Source organism: Musca autumnalis, unplaced genomic scaffold (genome assembly GCF_047663935.1).
Source record: "Musca autumnalis isolate F117 unplaced genomic scaffold, ASM4766393v1 scaffold_2, whole genome shotgun sequence".
Taxonomy (NCBI): Eukaryota; Metazoa; Arthropoda; class Insecta; order Diptera; family Muscidae; genus Musca; species Musca autumnalis.
The window spans coordinates 252,967,753-252,980,055 of NW_027411755.1; the positions used below are offsets into that span (position 1 = coordinate 252,967,753).

The following is a 12,303-nucleotide window of genomic DNA, read 5'->3' on the forward strand; positions in this document are numbered from 1 at the left end:
TACTTTTAATGAATATTTTGAATAAATGAATTCAAATAAATTAATTGAAATAAATAAATAAAAATAACAAAAAAAAAATGTTTTATTTAATAAATAGAAACTGGATGGGCTTCATTTGAAGCTGCCATATGACTTCATTGCTAACACGGAGGCAGGTTACAGCTACCAACGCATATTATTTTCCACATGTACCGGATGCATCTTCGTATCCTCATACAGATGGAGATAACACTGTTGTGGTTCTCAGTCCGGCATATTCGCGCTAGTCTGAACACTCTTACATAACAGGAACAGTAGGATTTTTCTGTAAATAAATTGAGTTCTTTGGTTGTAATTCCCTCGTTAGCCTAAAGGCTGATACATGTTGATACGACAAAAAATGTGCCTCATCGGATAATGGTTTTAGACCCCAAGTATGTTTGGACGAAATTCGTTTATTTCGGAACAATGCAGTTTAAGAACTCCTCTCGAATCCCTTTGACGTTTGTTGTAACCACTCGTATTCATTGCCCCCATTACGACGTTACAGGGTTTTTTCAGGGGTAAGTCCATACTTCCTGAGAAAATGGCCCGGAAGCTGTAAAAAACCCCTAGGGTGCTACGCTGTAGCGCACGATTACTCACAAACAGATCAGCCGATTCGGTCCAATATTTGGGCTTCGTAAAATATAGAAAAGAGATGACTCCCAAAAATAGGGTCAACTTCCAAAATGAAGTGGAATGGATGTTGATCCATTCCTTCAGGTACCTCCTCCGCAATACTTGTATGGTTTAATCCAAATATATTTTTGTCGGTAAAAAAGGACACAAAATTTAGAAAACCCTCCAAAATACATAATTTTTAGGAAATATATTGGCTTTGTGGCGGTGGGTGACGTAGGGGATGGAAGATACCAAGCAACGGTCCTGACCGGTTTTAAGATGGCAAAGCCCAGGATTTATCTTGGTCCCTCTTTCATCTCAAGTGGACACTGACCTCCCCGTGGTGTCACCTGGGGAACAGCCTTTAACACCCGTTAAAGGTAGTGAGCCAACATGTGCCGCGCGTTCACACATAAGAACGTTAAAAACTTGAGTTTGAGCGTCGGGTTAGTAACCCTCCCCTAGAAAAACAGCCTACTATGAAAAAACGAAAGAAAAGAAAAACAAATCCCTCAGAAGTTGACGACCCCCGCAAACGTTTTAAGGACCATGATCTGCAAATCTGCACCTGGAATGTTCGCACTCTTTATAGAGAAGTTTACGCATTGGCAGATGTACTTGAAAAGTACAAGGCCGACATTACTACCATACCGGAAATACGATGGAACGGGAAAGGCGTCACAACAACACCTAAAGGTGACGCACTGTATTATAGCTGTCATAACACAATGCATGACTTTGGTTGCGGATTTGTAGTTGTCGGAGGTTAAAACATCTGGTCTCCAGCTTCACCCCAGTGAATGAAAGACCCGCAGCAATTCGATTAAAAGCCAAATTCCTCCACCTCAGCTTTATTTGCGCTCATGCTCCCACTGAAGACAAGGACGAACAGACCAAAGATATTTTTCACGAGCGCTTAGAAGAAACTTATGACCGTTGCCCTGCCCATGACATTAAAATTCTTCTAGGCGATTTTAATGCCAAAATTGGAAAGGAGAATATTTTTGGCCCAACAGTCGGGAAATTCAGTCTCCACAATGTAACATCTGACAATGGTATGATGCTGATAGACTTTGCAGCTGCAAGAAACATGGTAGTTAGCAGTACCAGATTTAAGCATCTCGATATTCATAAGGGCACCTGGCTGTCGCCAGATCAAAGATCAAGATATCAAATTGATCACGTTGTGATAGATGGAAGACATGCATCAAGCGTGTTGGATGTACGATCGTTCCGAGGTGCAAACATAGACTCGGACCACTACCTTGTTGCAGCAAAGGTACGTACCAGATTAAACGTAGCAAACAATGTGCGAACAGACACAACACGGAAGTTGGACATCGGTAAGCTGCAATCACAACAGATAGCCACAGCATATTCCACTCAACTGGCCCAACTGCTTAATCAAAGCACTCCTCATCCCGATAACATATCAGGACAATGGCAAAACATTGCCCACTCCATGCAAACAGCCGCAAAATCAGTACTTGGATACCAGAGACCTCCACTAAGGAATCCATGGTATGACCAGGAGTGTCGTGCTGCTACCGAAGAGAAAAATGCGGCGCACGAGAGAGGTATATAGGGCTACTTTACAATCAGTAGCAACGCGTAGCGCACTGGAGAGGTATCGGGAGAAAAGGAGAGAGGAGAAACGTCTTTTCCACAGGAAAAAGAGAGAGATGGAAAAGCGGGAGTGTGAACAAATCGAGATGTACAGGAGACAGAATGAAGTCCGAAAATTCTACCAAAGAGTGAAACATCAAACTGATGGCTTTGGAACTGGCACATCTTCCTGTAGAGACCAGCAAGGTAATCTGGTAACTGATACAGATAGTGTGCTAAGGATATGGAAAGAGCATTTTTTAAAACTGTTGGTATCCAATAGTAGCGAAGTCGACGAAGATACCACAGATCCAATCCCAGAAGATGGTATTGAATGTATACCACCCGGCCAAGATGAGGTAAAGACAGTAATAAACCGGCAGGAGCTGATGGCCTACCATTTGAGCTGTTTAAAACCGGAGGCGACACGCTGATAAGGTGTATGCATCAGCTAGTTAGCTCCATGTGGCAGGAAGAACGCGTACCCGACGATTGAAACCTGAGCATCCTGTGTCTCGTTCATAAGAAAGGAGATAAGGCCGAATGCTCTAACTATAGGGGCATAAGTCTACTCCCTATTGCCTACAAGATCGTGTCAGGGATATTGTGCGAACGACTAAAGCCTATGGTCAACGAGATAATTGGACCATACCAATGCGGCTTTAGACCTGCAAGTCCACCATTGACCAGATATTTACCCTGCGGCAAATCCTGGAGAAGGCACAAGATCGACACTTACCACGTTTTTGTTGATTACAAAGCAGCCTTCGACACCCCCTACGTTCAAAGGTATTTCAAGCCATGTCTGAATTTGGTATCCCTGCAAAGCTTATCCGGCTTTGTAAAATGACTCTAACTGACACAAGATCTTCAGTTAAAATAGGAAAGGAGACAGCCTTTCGTGTTATCTTTTCAACATCCTGCTAGAAAAGGTTATACGAGAGGCAAACGTCAAAAGAAGTGCACAATCTACACCAATAGCCACATGTTACTTGGTCATGCTGATGATATAGACATCATGGGACGATCAGTAAAAGAAGTAAACGACACCTTTATGAAGGTCGAAGGATAATCTGTTAAACTGGGTCTGGCGGTAAACGGCGAGAAGACCAAGCTGATGGTGTCGACGCTCAATGCGTCCATTGAGATCGGACCAATTGTTGAAGTTGGTTCCTATAGACTTCGTCTACCTCGGCACCGCCGTAAACACAACAAACGACATCAGTTGTGAAATAAAAAGAAGAATTGTATTGGCCAACAGATGCTACTTTGGTTTAAGTAAGCAATTTAAAAACAAAGCCACAACTCGTCAAACAGAAATAACGCTTTACAAAACACTGATACTACCTGTGTTGATGTATGGTTCCGAAGCCAGGGTACTTGCGCAAGCAGATAAGGCAGTGCTTGGCGTGTTTGAGAGAAAAATTCTTCGAAAGATCTACAGACCGATCTGCGTTGACGGTGAATATCGACGTCGTATGAACCACGAGCTGTATCTGTTATATAACGACATCAAAATAGTTAAACGTATCGAGATGCAGCGATTGCATTGGCTATGCCATATAATAAGAATGAGCGAGGATGTACCCACTAAACAGGCGTATAAATTCGAGCCACATGGCGGTGCTCGCAGAATTGGCAGGCCAAAGAATAGATGGCGCAAACAAGTGGATAAAGAGATGACAAGGCGCGGTATTCCAAAAAGCGAAGCACGAAACAGAGAGAATTGGAGATTTTTTCTTAGTTCGGTCTATGGAACAAATATTCTATAATGGGCCAGCTAAGTAAGTAAGTAATTAGACTCATTGTTGTTGATACCTTCCAATGGTAATGCTTTGTGGAAGCCCTTAGCTCCTAAAAGGAATAACATATTAATATGGTCACGGACCCGGTTTTAATTTGGGAATACATTCATGTGACAGATGCCCCTCAATAGTCGGCACTTTCCTCCACTGTTCTTTAAAATTACTCAATTAACTTTTTTCTGCTTTGAATATCAAAATTCTTTGGGTAAGGCCGTTAGTGACTTTACTTTCTCAGTAGTCATTAATTCCCCATTTTATACCCTCAGCCCTTAGGGTATATATACACTTTGATACGATCAACCGATTTGTTTCAAATGTTGGGTATGGTAATATTTGTTCAAACTTAGTTTTAGTTCAAAGATGGACCCTAAAGGTCCTCTCCTTCGGATGAGCAGGATAACTCTGGAAAACAGTAACCGGTGTAGTCCATACTTTGTACATCGTAATATTTCTACCAGACAGGTCCGAATATGGACTAAATCGGTATGCTCCTTTGTGTACCTCCCACACAGAATTTAAACAAATCACAGTTTAACAGTTGAACTTTTTTCCAACAATTTCTTCTTGCGGCGCAATTTTTTTCGGGGGCAAGTCCATACTTCCTGGGATTATGGTCAAAAGGGTCCAAAAAACCTGCTGGCATAACCTTAACTGAGTAGTACTTAAGATAAACCTCGAATGGAGAAACCAATTCGGTCGAAACATTGTACATCGTATTATGTCCGGATTATGTCCAAATATATCCATTTTTATACCCTTCACCATATGGAGGGTATAATTAAATTTGTCATTCCGTTTGTAACACATCGAAATATTCGTCGGAGACCCTATAAAGTATATATATTATTGATCAGCATAAAATTCTATGTCGATTTGACCATGTCCGTCCGTCCGTCTGTCTGTTGAAATCAAGATACAGCTCGCAATTTTAAAGATAGAGAGTCAAAATTTGGTACAAAAGTTTTTATTACTTGAAGGATGGTTGGTATTGAAAATGGGACATATCGGTCCACGTTTTGATATAGCCCCCATAGAAAGGTACCTCCCTATTTTCGGTATTTTTAAGGTTTTAGCTTCATTATCCCACCAAAATGGCTGAAATTTGGTACGTAGTCTTCTTTAGGGGTATAAAACTTTCCCCCAGAATTTTGTCCGTATCGGTCAGCACCTTCATATAGCCCCCATAGAACGGTACCTCCCGATTTTTGGTATTTTGAAGGTTTTAGCTTCATTATCCCACCAAAATGGCTGAAATTTGGTTCGTAGTCTTCTTTAGGGGTATGAAACTTTCCCCCAGAATTTTGTCGGTATCGGTCCACACCTTCGTATAGCCCCCATAGAACGGTACCTCCCGATTTTCGGTAATTTGAAGGTTTTAGCTTCATTAGCTCACCGAAATGGCTGAAATTTGGTACTTAGTCTACATTGGTGGTATAAAACTTTCCCCTAGAACTTTGTCGGTATCGGTCCATGGCTTCATATAGCCCCCATAGAACGGTACCTCCCGATTTTCGGTATTTTAAACGTTGTGGCCTCAATATTCCACCGAAATGGCTGAAATTTGGTATTTAGACTTCGCTGGGGGTACTCAAACTTCCCCTTTAAATTTTTCGGTATAGGTCCATGCCTTCATATAGCTCCCATGGAAAGGTACCTCCCCATTTTTCGTATTTTGAAGGTTGTGTCTTCAATATTCCTCCAATATGGCTTAAATTTGGTATTTATTCTTCCAAGAGTTATAAAATATTCAAGAAGAGTATTATCAGTATAGGTCCACGTCTTTCTATATCCCCATAGAAGTGTACTTCTTGATTTTCGGTATTTTTTAAGTTTTAGCCACATTCTCTTACCGAAATATAGGAAATTTGATATTTAGTCTTCTTTGAGCCTAAAAACTTTCCGTCAGAAATTTGTTGGTATAGATCGACGTTTTGAAATAGCCCCCATAGAATGGTGTCTCACATTGTTTTACCGAAATTGCTGAAATTTAGTATTAAGTCTTCTTCATACACGAAAGGAAACTAATTATTCCAGTTTACTTCAATACAATACTTGTGGTGGAGGGTATAACAAGTTCGGCCCGGCCGAACTTAAGGCCGTTCTTACTTTTTTCCACTCTTTCGGGTACCTCCCACACAAAGTTTGGAAAGAGTTCAGTTAAGGACTCGTTTTTAAATTTTTGGCAACATGTTCTGTACCGTACAATTTTTTTCAGAGGCAATTCCTTAGTTCCAGAGAAATTAGCACAGAAATTCAAAAAACCCAATAGACGTCAGAAATATTGTGTTTACTTCTTTAGGTTCGAGGCTGAAGGTATATCTCTTTCGGCACAGCTGACTGATAATTTTTTAATTGTTTTTATAGTATTTTTCACGGTTTCGCTTTCCTGACCCTTTGCCTATGTTCAAACTCAAAATAAAAAACGTTTTTTTATAATACTTTTTATTGATTTTTTTTTAATTTTTATACATTTTTTTAGAAAATTTGTTTAAAAAAGATTTTCGAATGGGTAAAATTTTGTCCTCTTAAAAGAAACAAATAGCTCGGAACTGGCAGTATTAAAAAAGTAGAAATGGGTTTTGAATTCGTTATACATATTTATATACGACGTAGGAGGAAGATAGTGTTCGGTTGGTGGCTTAACAGAAAAATTAGACTGTGTGGGTGTGTGTTTTTGTAATAAAAATAGTGTAGTGTTTTTATTTATTTGTTTGTTTTTTCTTCCTTGTTTTTTTTTTAATAAATTCTAAAGTCTATTTTGTTTTGTTTATAAAATAAAAAAAAATAAAAACAAAAAATTTAAAATTAAAAAATGCGCGCGCTCTTCTGTCCATGAAATAAAAAAAAATTTAACTTTATAGACGAATACCAGGATTGGTGGCAGCAACATAACGCAACAATTCATCGTTATCCTCGCAGATGAAAGGCTTCTCGTGATAACAGGCAACATCGTGCCATGCAATACCGTCATTGTAGACATTGTTCAAGACAGACAAACATTGTTCCTTGGTCTGGTTGATGTCGTATTCGGCGTTGTCGGGTTGTGGGCGCTTCTTGTGACCGGTTTGAGACCATGGATTGTAACCCCAGCCTTGAGGAATGCGGTTGGTGGCTTGGATCTTCTCGCGGGTTGCAGACCAGAACCAACCGTAAATGTTCTTGGGTTCCAAGTCGGGACGGTTTTCACAGCCGTTGAAATCGCAGATGCGGCCAGCAGTCCAGATGTAGGGGACATCGTTTTGTTGGATGACACGGAAGATCAGGTTGTTCTTTTCTTGGGTCTCCAAGGCAACCAAGTCCATACAGTATTCACGGCAAATGTTGCGGCCATCTAACCAATCGACTTTCTTGTTGGCCAAGGCGGGAACGTGGGTGCTCAAGAACATGTTGCGGCCGCGATAAGAGAATTCCTTGGGACCTGTAAATGAAGGAAAAAGAAGACATTTAAGGTAAGTGGTGTTTACTTCAAATTTTATGGCACAAATATTTAAAATTGATTTTTTTTTCTCTTCTTCTTCTTAATGTTATTATTTAATATTTTTCAAATCTCAATATTTTTCAAATTATTATTTAAAGTCTTTGTTTGTTGTTTTTGTTGTGTGCTATTGCTGCGCTATTAAGGCTAAGATGCCAATTTCAATTTCATTCATGACTTGACAAAAATAACCTCAAAAAAGATTTATTGAAACAAAAAAAAAAAAACAACATGGCCAATGGCAGCAACAACAAAGAAGAAAAAAACCGCTGATGATGATAGCTTGCGCAACATCACATTATTGGTAGCTATGACAGCAGCAGCCGCAGCATCATTATCAAAAACCTCACGTTATTGTTGTTGGTTGTTAGTTTGGCCCATTAGTTCAACAAAAAGCCACAAATTTTCTATGCTTGGTGATCTGTGGTGCATCATCATAATGATGATGATGATGATTATTTCATCTCGAGGGAAGTTAGTTGGTTAATAGGTCTCTTCGTTTTTTTTCTTTTCTTTATGAAGTTAATAATTTTGCACTTCAAAAAGGTAGTCGTCTGGCAAACAAAACAAAAAGCTAAAAGGCGTTTCAGAATTGTTGTTTTCAATTCTTCAATTGTTTTTTTGTTTTAAGACCAACAACCTTTTTCCGTTTACAATTTACACAATGTTTGCCAATATTTAAGCAGTGAAAAAAAACCAAGAAATAATACAACAACCAAAAGTAAACAACAACGGCAACAAACTTGTTTTTACAGTTGGCCAACAGCATCGGCATCAATTTCATTAAATCATTTGCAATGCACACACACACTCGACTGCACATCATCTCAGTTAACACAATATTAGCAATAGTATATGCATGCATTGTATATCCATCTGTCTGTCCAGGTTCCGTCACGTCACCTATAATTAAGCTTAACAATATCTAACATATTTAGGTAAATCATACAAAGACCCACACAAAGCGACAATGGCACGGCAAATTAGTAATAATTACCAGTGTTGCTTTAAAAAAGCTATTTTTATAAAACCAATCTGGTCCTGAAAATTGGAATTATAAAAATCGTTGTTAAGCAGGGCTTTAACGCTACTCAAAAGACTCAAAAAGGTATTCAAAATCAAGTCCCAATTGTTAGAAGATGAAGAGAAATATTCTAAAATAAATATCTTTCATTAAATTCTACCTTCCATGGATTCGTCCAAGGCAATTATATAAGGTACTGGTGGTATCAAGCCAGTTGGTTGAATATGAAAAGTCAAAATAATTATTCCAATTAACCCTAAAATCATTAAAATTTAAATTACAAAAATTTTCCAAAAAAAATTTTTTTTGGTCGAAAAATCCCAAGGTGGCAACTCTGCAAATTAATAACGCCTCAGCCCGAATAAGGTGTATTGTGTCATTATTTTTACAGATTTATTACTCCATGTCTTGGTGTTACATACCTCTGTAAATTTTAAATTATCAAAATTTTCAAAAAAATGGTCGTCCATAGTTGTCTTTAAAAAATTTTTATTATTTAAAAACATTAAATTTTAAATTAACAACATTTTCCAAAAAAAAATTTTTATTATTTAAAAACATCTTTGTGTTTATTTCAGCTTTAGTCCATATTTTGTTGTATTCAAGTATTTGAATAACAACAAAATGTTTTACAGTGGATATGAAATTGATTAGTTGCGGGCGGAGGGTAGGGAATTCTATAGTTTCAGTTGTCACCAAACAACTTCATCAGTTCCCTTTTCCGCCGACTCTGTATCGATAAACAGGTCAATAAGCCCATCCAGCAAATTAAACAAAATGAGAAATTTGCTATAAGGCCCTAAAGCTGATTACCCTACAATTTGAGTCGAACTAAAGAATTTCATATCCACCACTGTTTTTATGTCGTTTTTATTAAATTTTAAATTACAAAAATTTTCCAAAAAAAAATTTTTTTTTGGTCGAAAAATCCCAATGTGGCAACTCTGCAAATTAATAACGCCTCAGCCTGAATAATGTGTATTGTGTCATTATTTTTACAGATTTATTACTCCATGCTTTGGTGGTGTTACATACCTCTGTAATGCTTAGAGGGCATAATTAATGGTTAACATAGAGAGAGAGAATGAGAGAGGCCTATGGAGATAACAAGAAAACATTTTCTTTCAAAGAAATATGTTAAAGTGCAAATATCGTATATTTCACTACATTTACCGTACGATTTATCAATGGAAAGAGAAAGTTCCCCCAATCAGTGTAAAGCTCCACAATATTAAGGGAAATATGTTAAAGGGCAAATAACATAACCATTGTCAAACACTGTAAATGTTACTGTTAGTGAATTGCGTATGCAATAAAGAGAGAGAGAGAGAGAGAGAGAGATTGAAAGGGGAGATTTCACCTACAAAATAGAGATCGATAACTTTTAGGGAAATCAAAAAGTCAGCAATAGATACTGAGGAAAAATAGAGCCCCTTGGAAAATAAATGTCAATGCCTTTATCGGCACCCCATATTCTATGTTGCATACTTTAGGAAGCACTGGGAGGGCAACGCTTTCAGTGAGTTAAATTTTGTGGTTGGAGAGAGAAAGTCTGACCAAGAAAGTTTCTCTCTCCACACACACAATTCAACTAATTAAACCAGTAAGGAAAGGATCAAAGTCGGGCGGGGCCGACTATATGATACCCTACACCACTGTGAATATGTAAAATATAAATCGGAGCTATATCCAGATCTTAACCGATTTCGATATAATTTGGCACATTTATTTCCACACCGAATTCAGTCACACATTCCAAATATCATTGAAATCGGACTTATATAGCGTGTTTGGTGGAGCAAATACGAGAAATCGGCCGAAAATATATATGGGAGCTATATCCAAATCTGAACCGATTTCGATATAATTTGGGACACTTATTTCTAGAACAAATTCAGTCAAACATTCCAAATTTCATCAAATCGGAAATATATAGCGTGTTTGGTACAGAAAATACGTGAAATCGGCCGAAAATATATATGGGAGCTACATCGAAATCTGAACCGATTTCGATATAATTTGGCACATTTATTTCCAGACCAAATTCAGTCACACATTCAAAATTTCATCAAAATTGGACGTATATAGCGTGTTTGGTACAGCAAATACGTGAAATCGGGCGAAAATATATATGGAAGCTATATCCAAATCTGAACCGATTTCTATATAATTTGGCACATTTATTTCTAGACTGAATTCGGTCACACATTCCAAATTTCATCGAAATCCGACATATATAGCGTGTGTGGTACAGAAAATACGTCAAATCGACCGAAAATATATATGGGAGCTACATCCAAGACTGAACCGATTTCAATATAATTTGGCACATTTATTTGTAGACCGAATTCAGTCACACATTCAAAATTTCATCAAAATTGGACGTATATAGCGTGTTTGGTACAGCAAATACGTGAAATCGTCCGAAAATATATATGGGAGCTATATCCAAATCTGAACCGATTTCGATATAATTTGGGACACTTATTTCTAGAACGAATTCAGTCAAACATTCCAAATTTCATCAAAATCGGACGTATATAGTGTGTTTGGTGCACAAATACGTGAAATCGGGCGAAAATATAAATGGGAGCTATATCCAAATCTGAACCGATTTCGATATAATTTGACACATTTATTTGTAGACCGAATTCAGTCCCACATTCAAAATTTCATCAAAATTGGACGTATATAGCGTGTTTTGTACACCAAATACGTGAAATCGGGCGAAAATATATATGGGAGCTATATCCAAATCTGAACCGATTTCAATAAAATTTGGCACATTTATTTCTTGACCGAATTCAGTAACACATTCCAAATTTCATCGAAATCCGACATATATAGCGTGTGTGGTATAGAAAATACGTGAAATCGACCGAAAATATATATGGGAGCTATATCCAAATCTGAACCGATTTTCACCAAAAGCAATAGCGTTCTTCCTATGGCTAAAAAAATTTTAGTCCGCAATTTTCAGCTGAATCGGGCAAAAAATGCGACCTGTACGTTGCGAACAAAAATACATGGACAGACGGACGGACATGCATAAATTGACTCAGAAAGTGATTATGTGATGTACATATATCCCCAAAATGAACTATGGGTCTATTTCGTTTCCTTTTGTATGTTACATACAAATGCACAAAGACATAAATACCCCTTATCACAGTATGGTGTAGGGCAACGTCAGGCGATTAGGCGCCCGTGTGCGCTTATTTAACGTTGCTCTCTCCACACACACAATTCAACCCATTAAAAAAGCTTGCACTCACACAATGACACCCCGTAAAGTATCCAATAGAAAGGTATGGTACTTGACCCTGGTATCATGGACTCGCACAATGACACCCCTAACGTATGCAATAGAATAATATGGTGGGCATACACCATGGATAGCCAGTGGGTGCTTACTGAGAGCAAGTAAGCATATATTTCAGTGTCTTTTACATTGAAATTTACTCTCACTTGCTCTCAGTAAGTGCCCACTGGATATCATTGGTATACACGAAGCACACGATTGATTTATCAATGTATTTACAGAGTGTTTGTGTCTTAAGTCTTTCGTTGTGTTTATAGTAAACCTCCCAAAAACATTTTATTTTATTATTATTATTATTATTTATTTATTTATTTTTTTTTTAAATAATTATACCCTATATATACCCTGCAATTGTAAACATTTTCGCTTTGCAAGATGTATACCGATCTCCTGGCTAGACACGGTCAAACCTTTTTCAACGATGGCGAAA

At 37.9% G+C, this 12,303-nt stretch overlaps 2 protein-coding genes across 2 annotated transcripts in view; one reads left to right on the plus strand and one right to left on the minus strand.

Moving 5' to 3' along the window:
• Window positions 1–6,477: 6,477 nt before the first annotated feature.
• slf (C-type lectin domain-containing protein slf) overlaps window positions 6,478–12,303 on the minus strand; it is a 35,616-nt gene continuing 29,790 nt past the window's right edge. The window contains exon 3 of the mRNA XM_073971469.1: window positions 6,478–7,470. Within this exon, the coding sequence (XP_073827570.1) occupies window positions 6,908–7,470 (563 nt within the window). The 3' untranslated portion in view covers window positions 6,478–6,907. The remainder of the gene's footprint in view (window positions 7,471–12,303) is intronic.
• Window positions 7,366–12,303, plus strand: part of Zir (dedicator of cytokinesis) — a 166,634-nt gene continuing 161,696 nt past the window's right edge. Inside the window, exon 1 of the mRNA XM_073971393.1 lies at window positions 7,366–7,501. The gene's annotated coding sequence lies outside the window, so the exon portion shown is untranslated. The remainder of the gene's footprint in view (window positions 7,502–12,303) is intronic.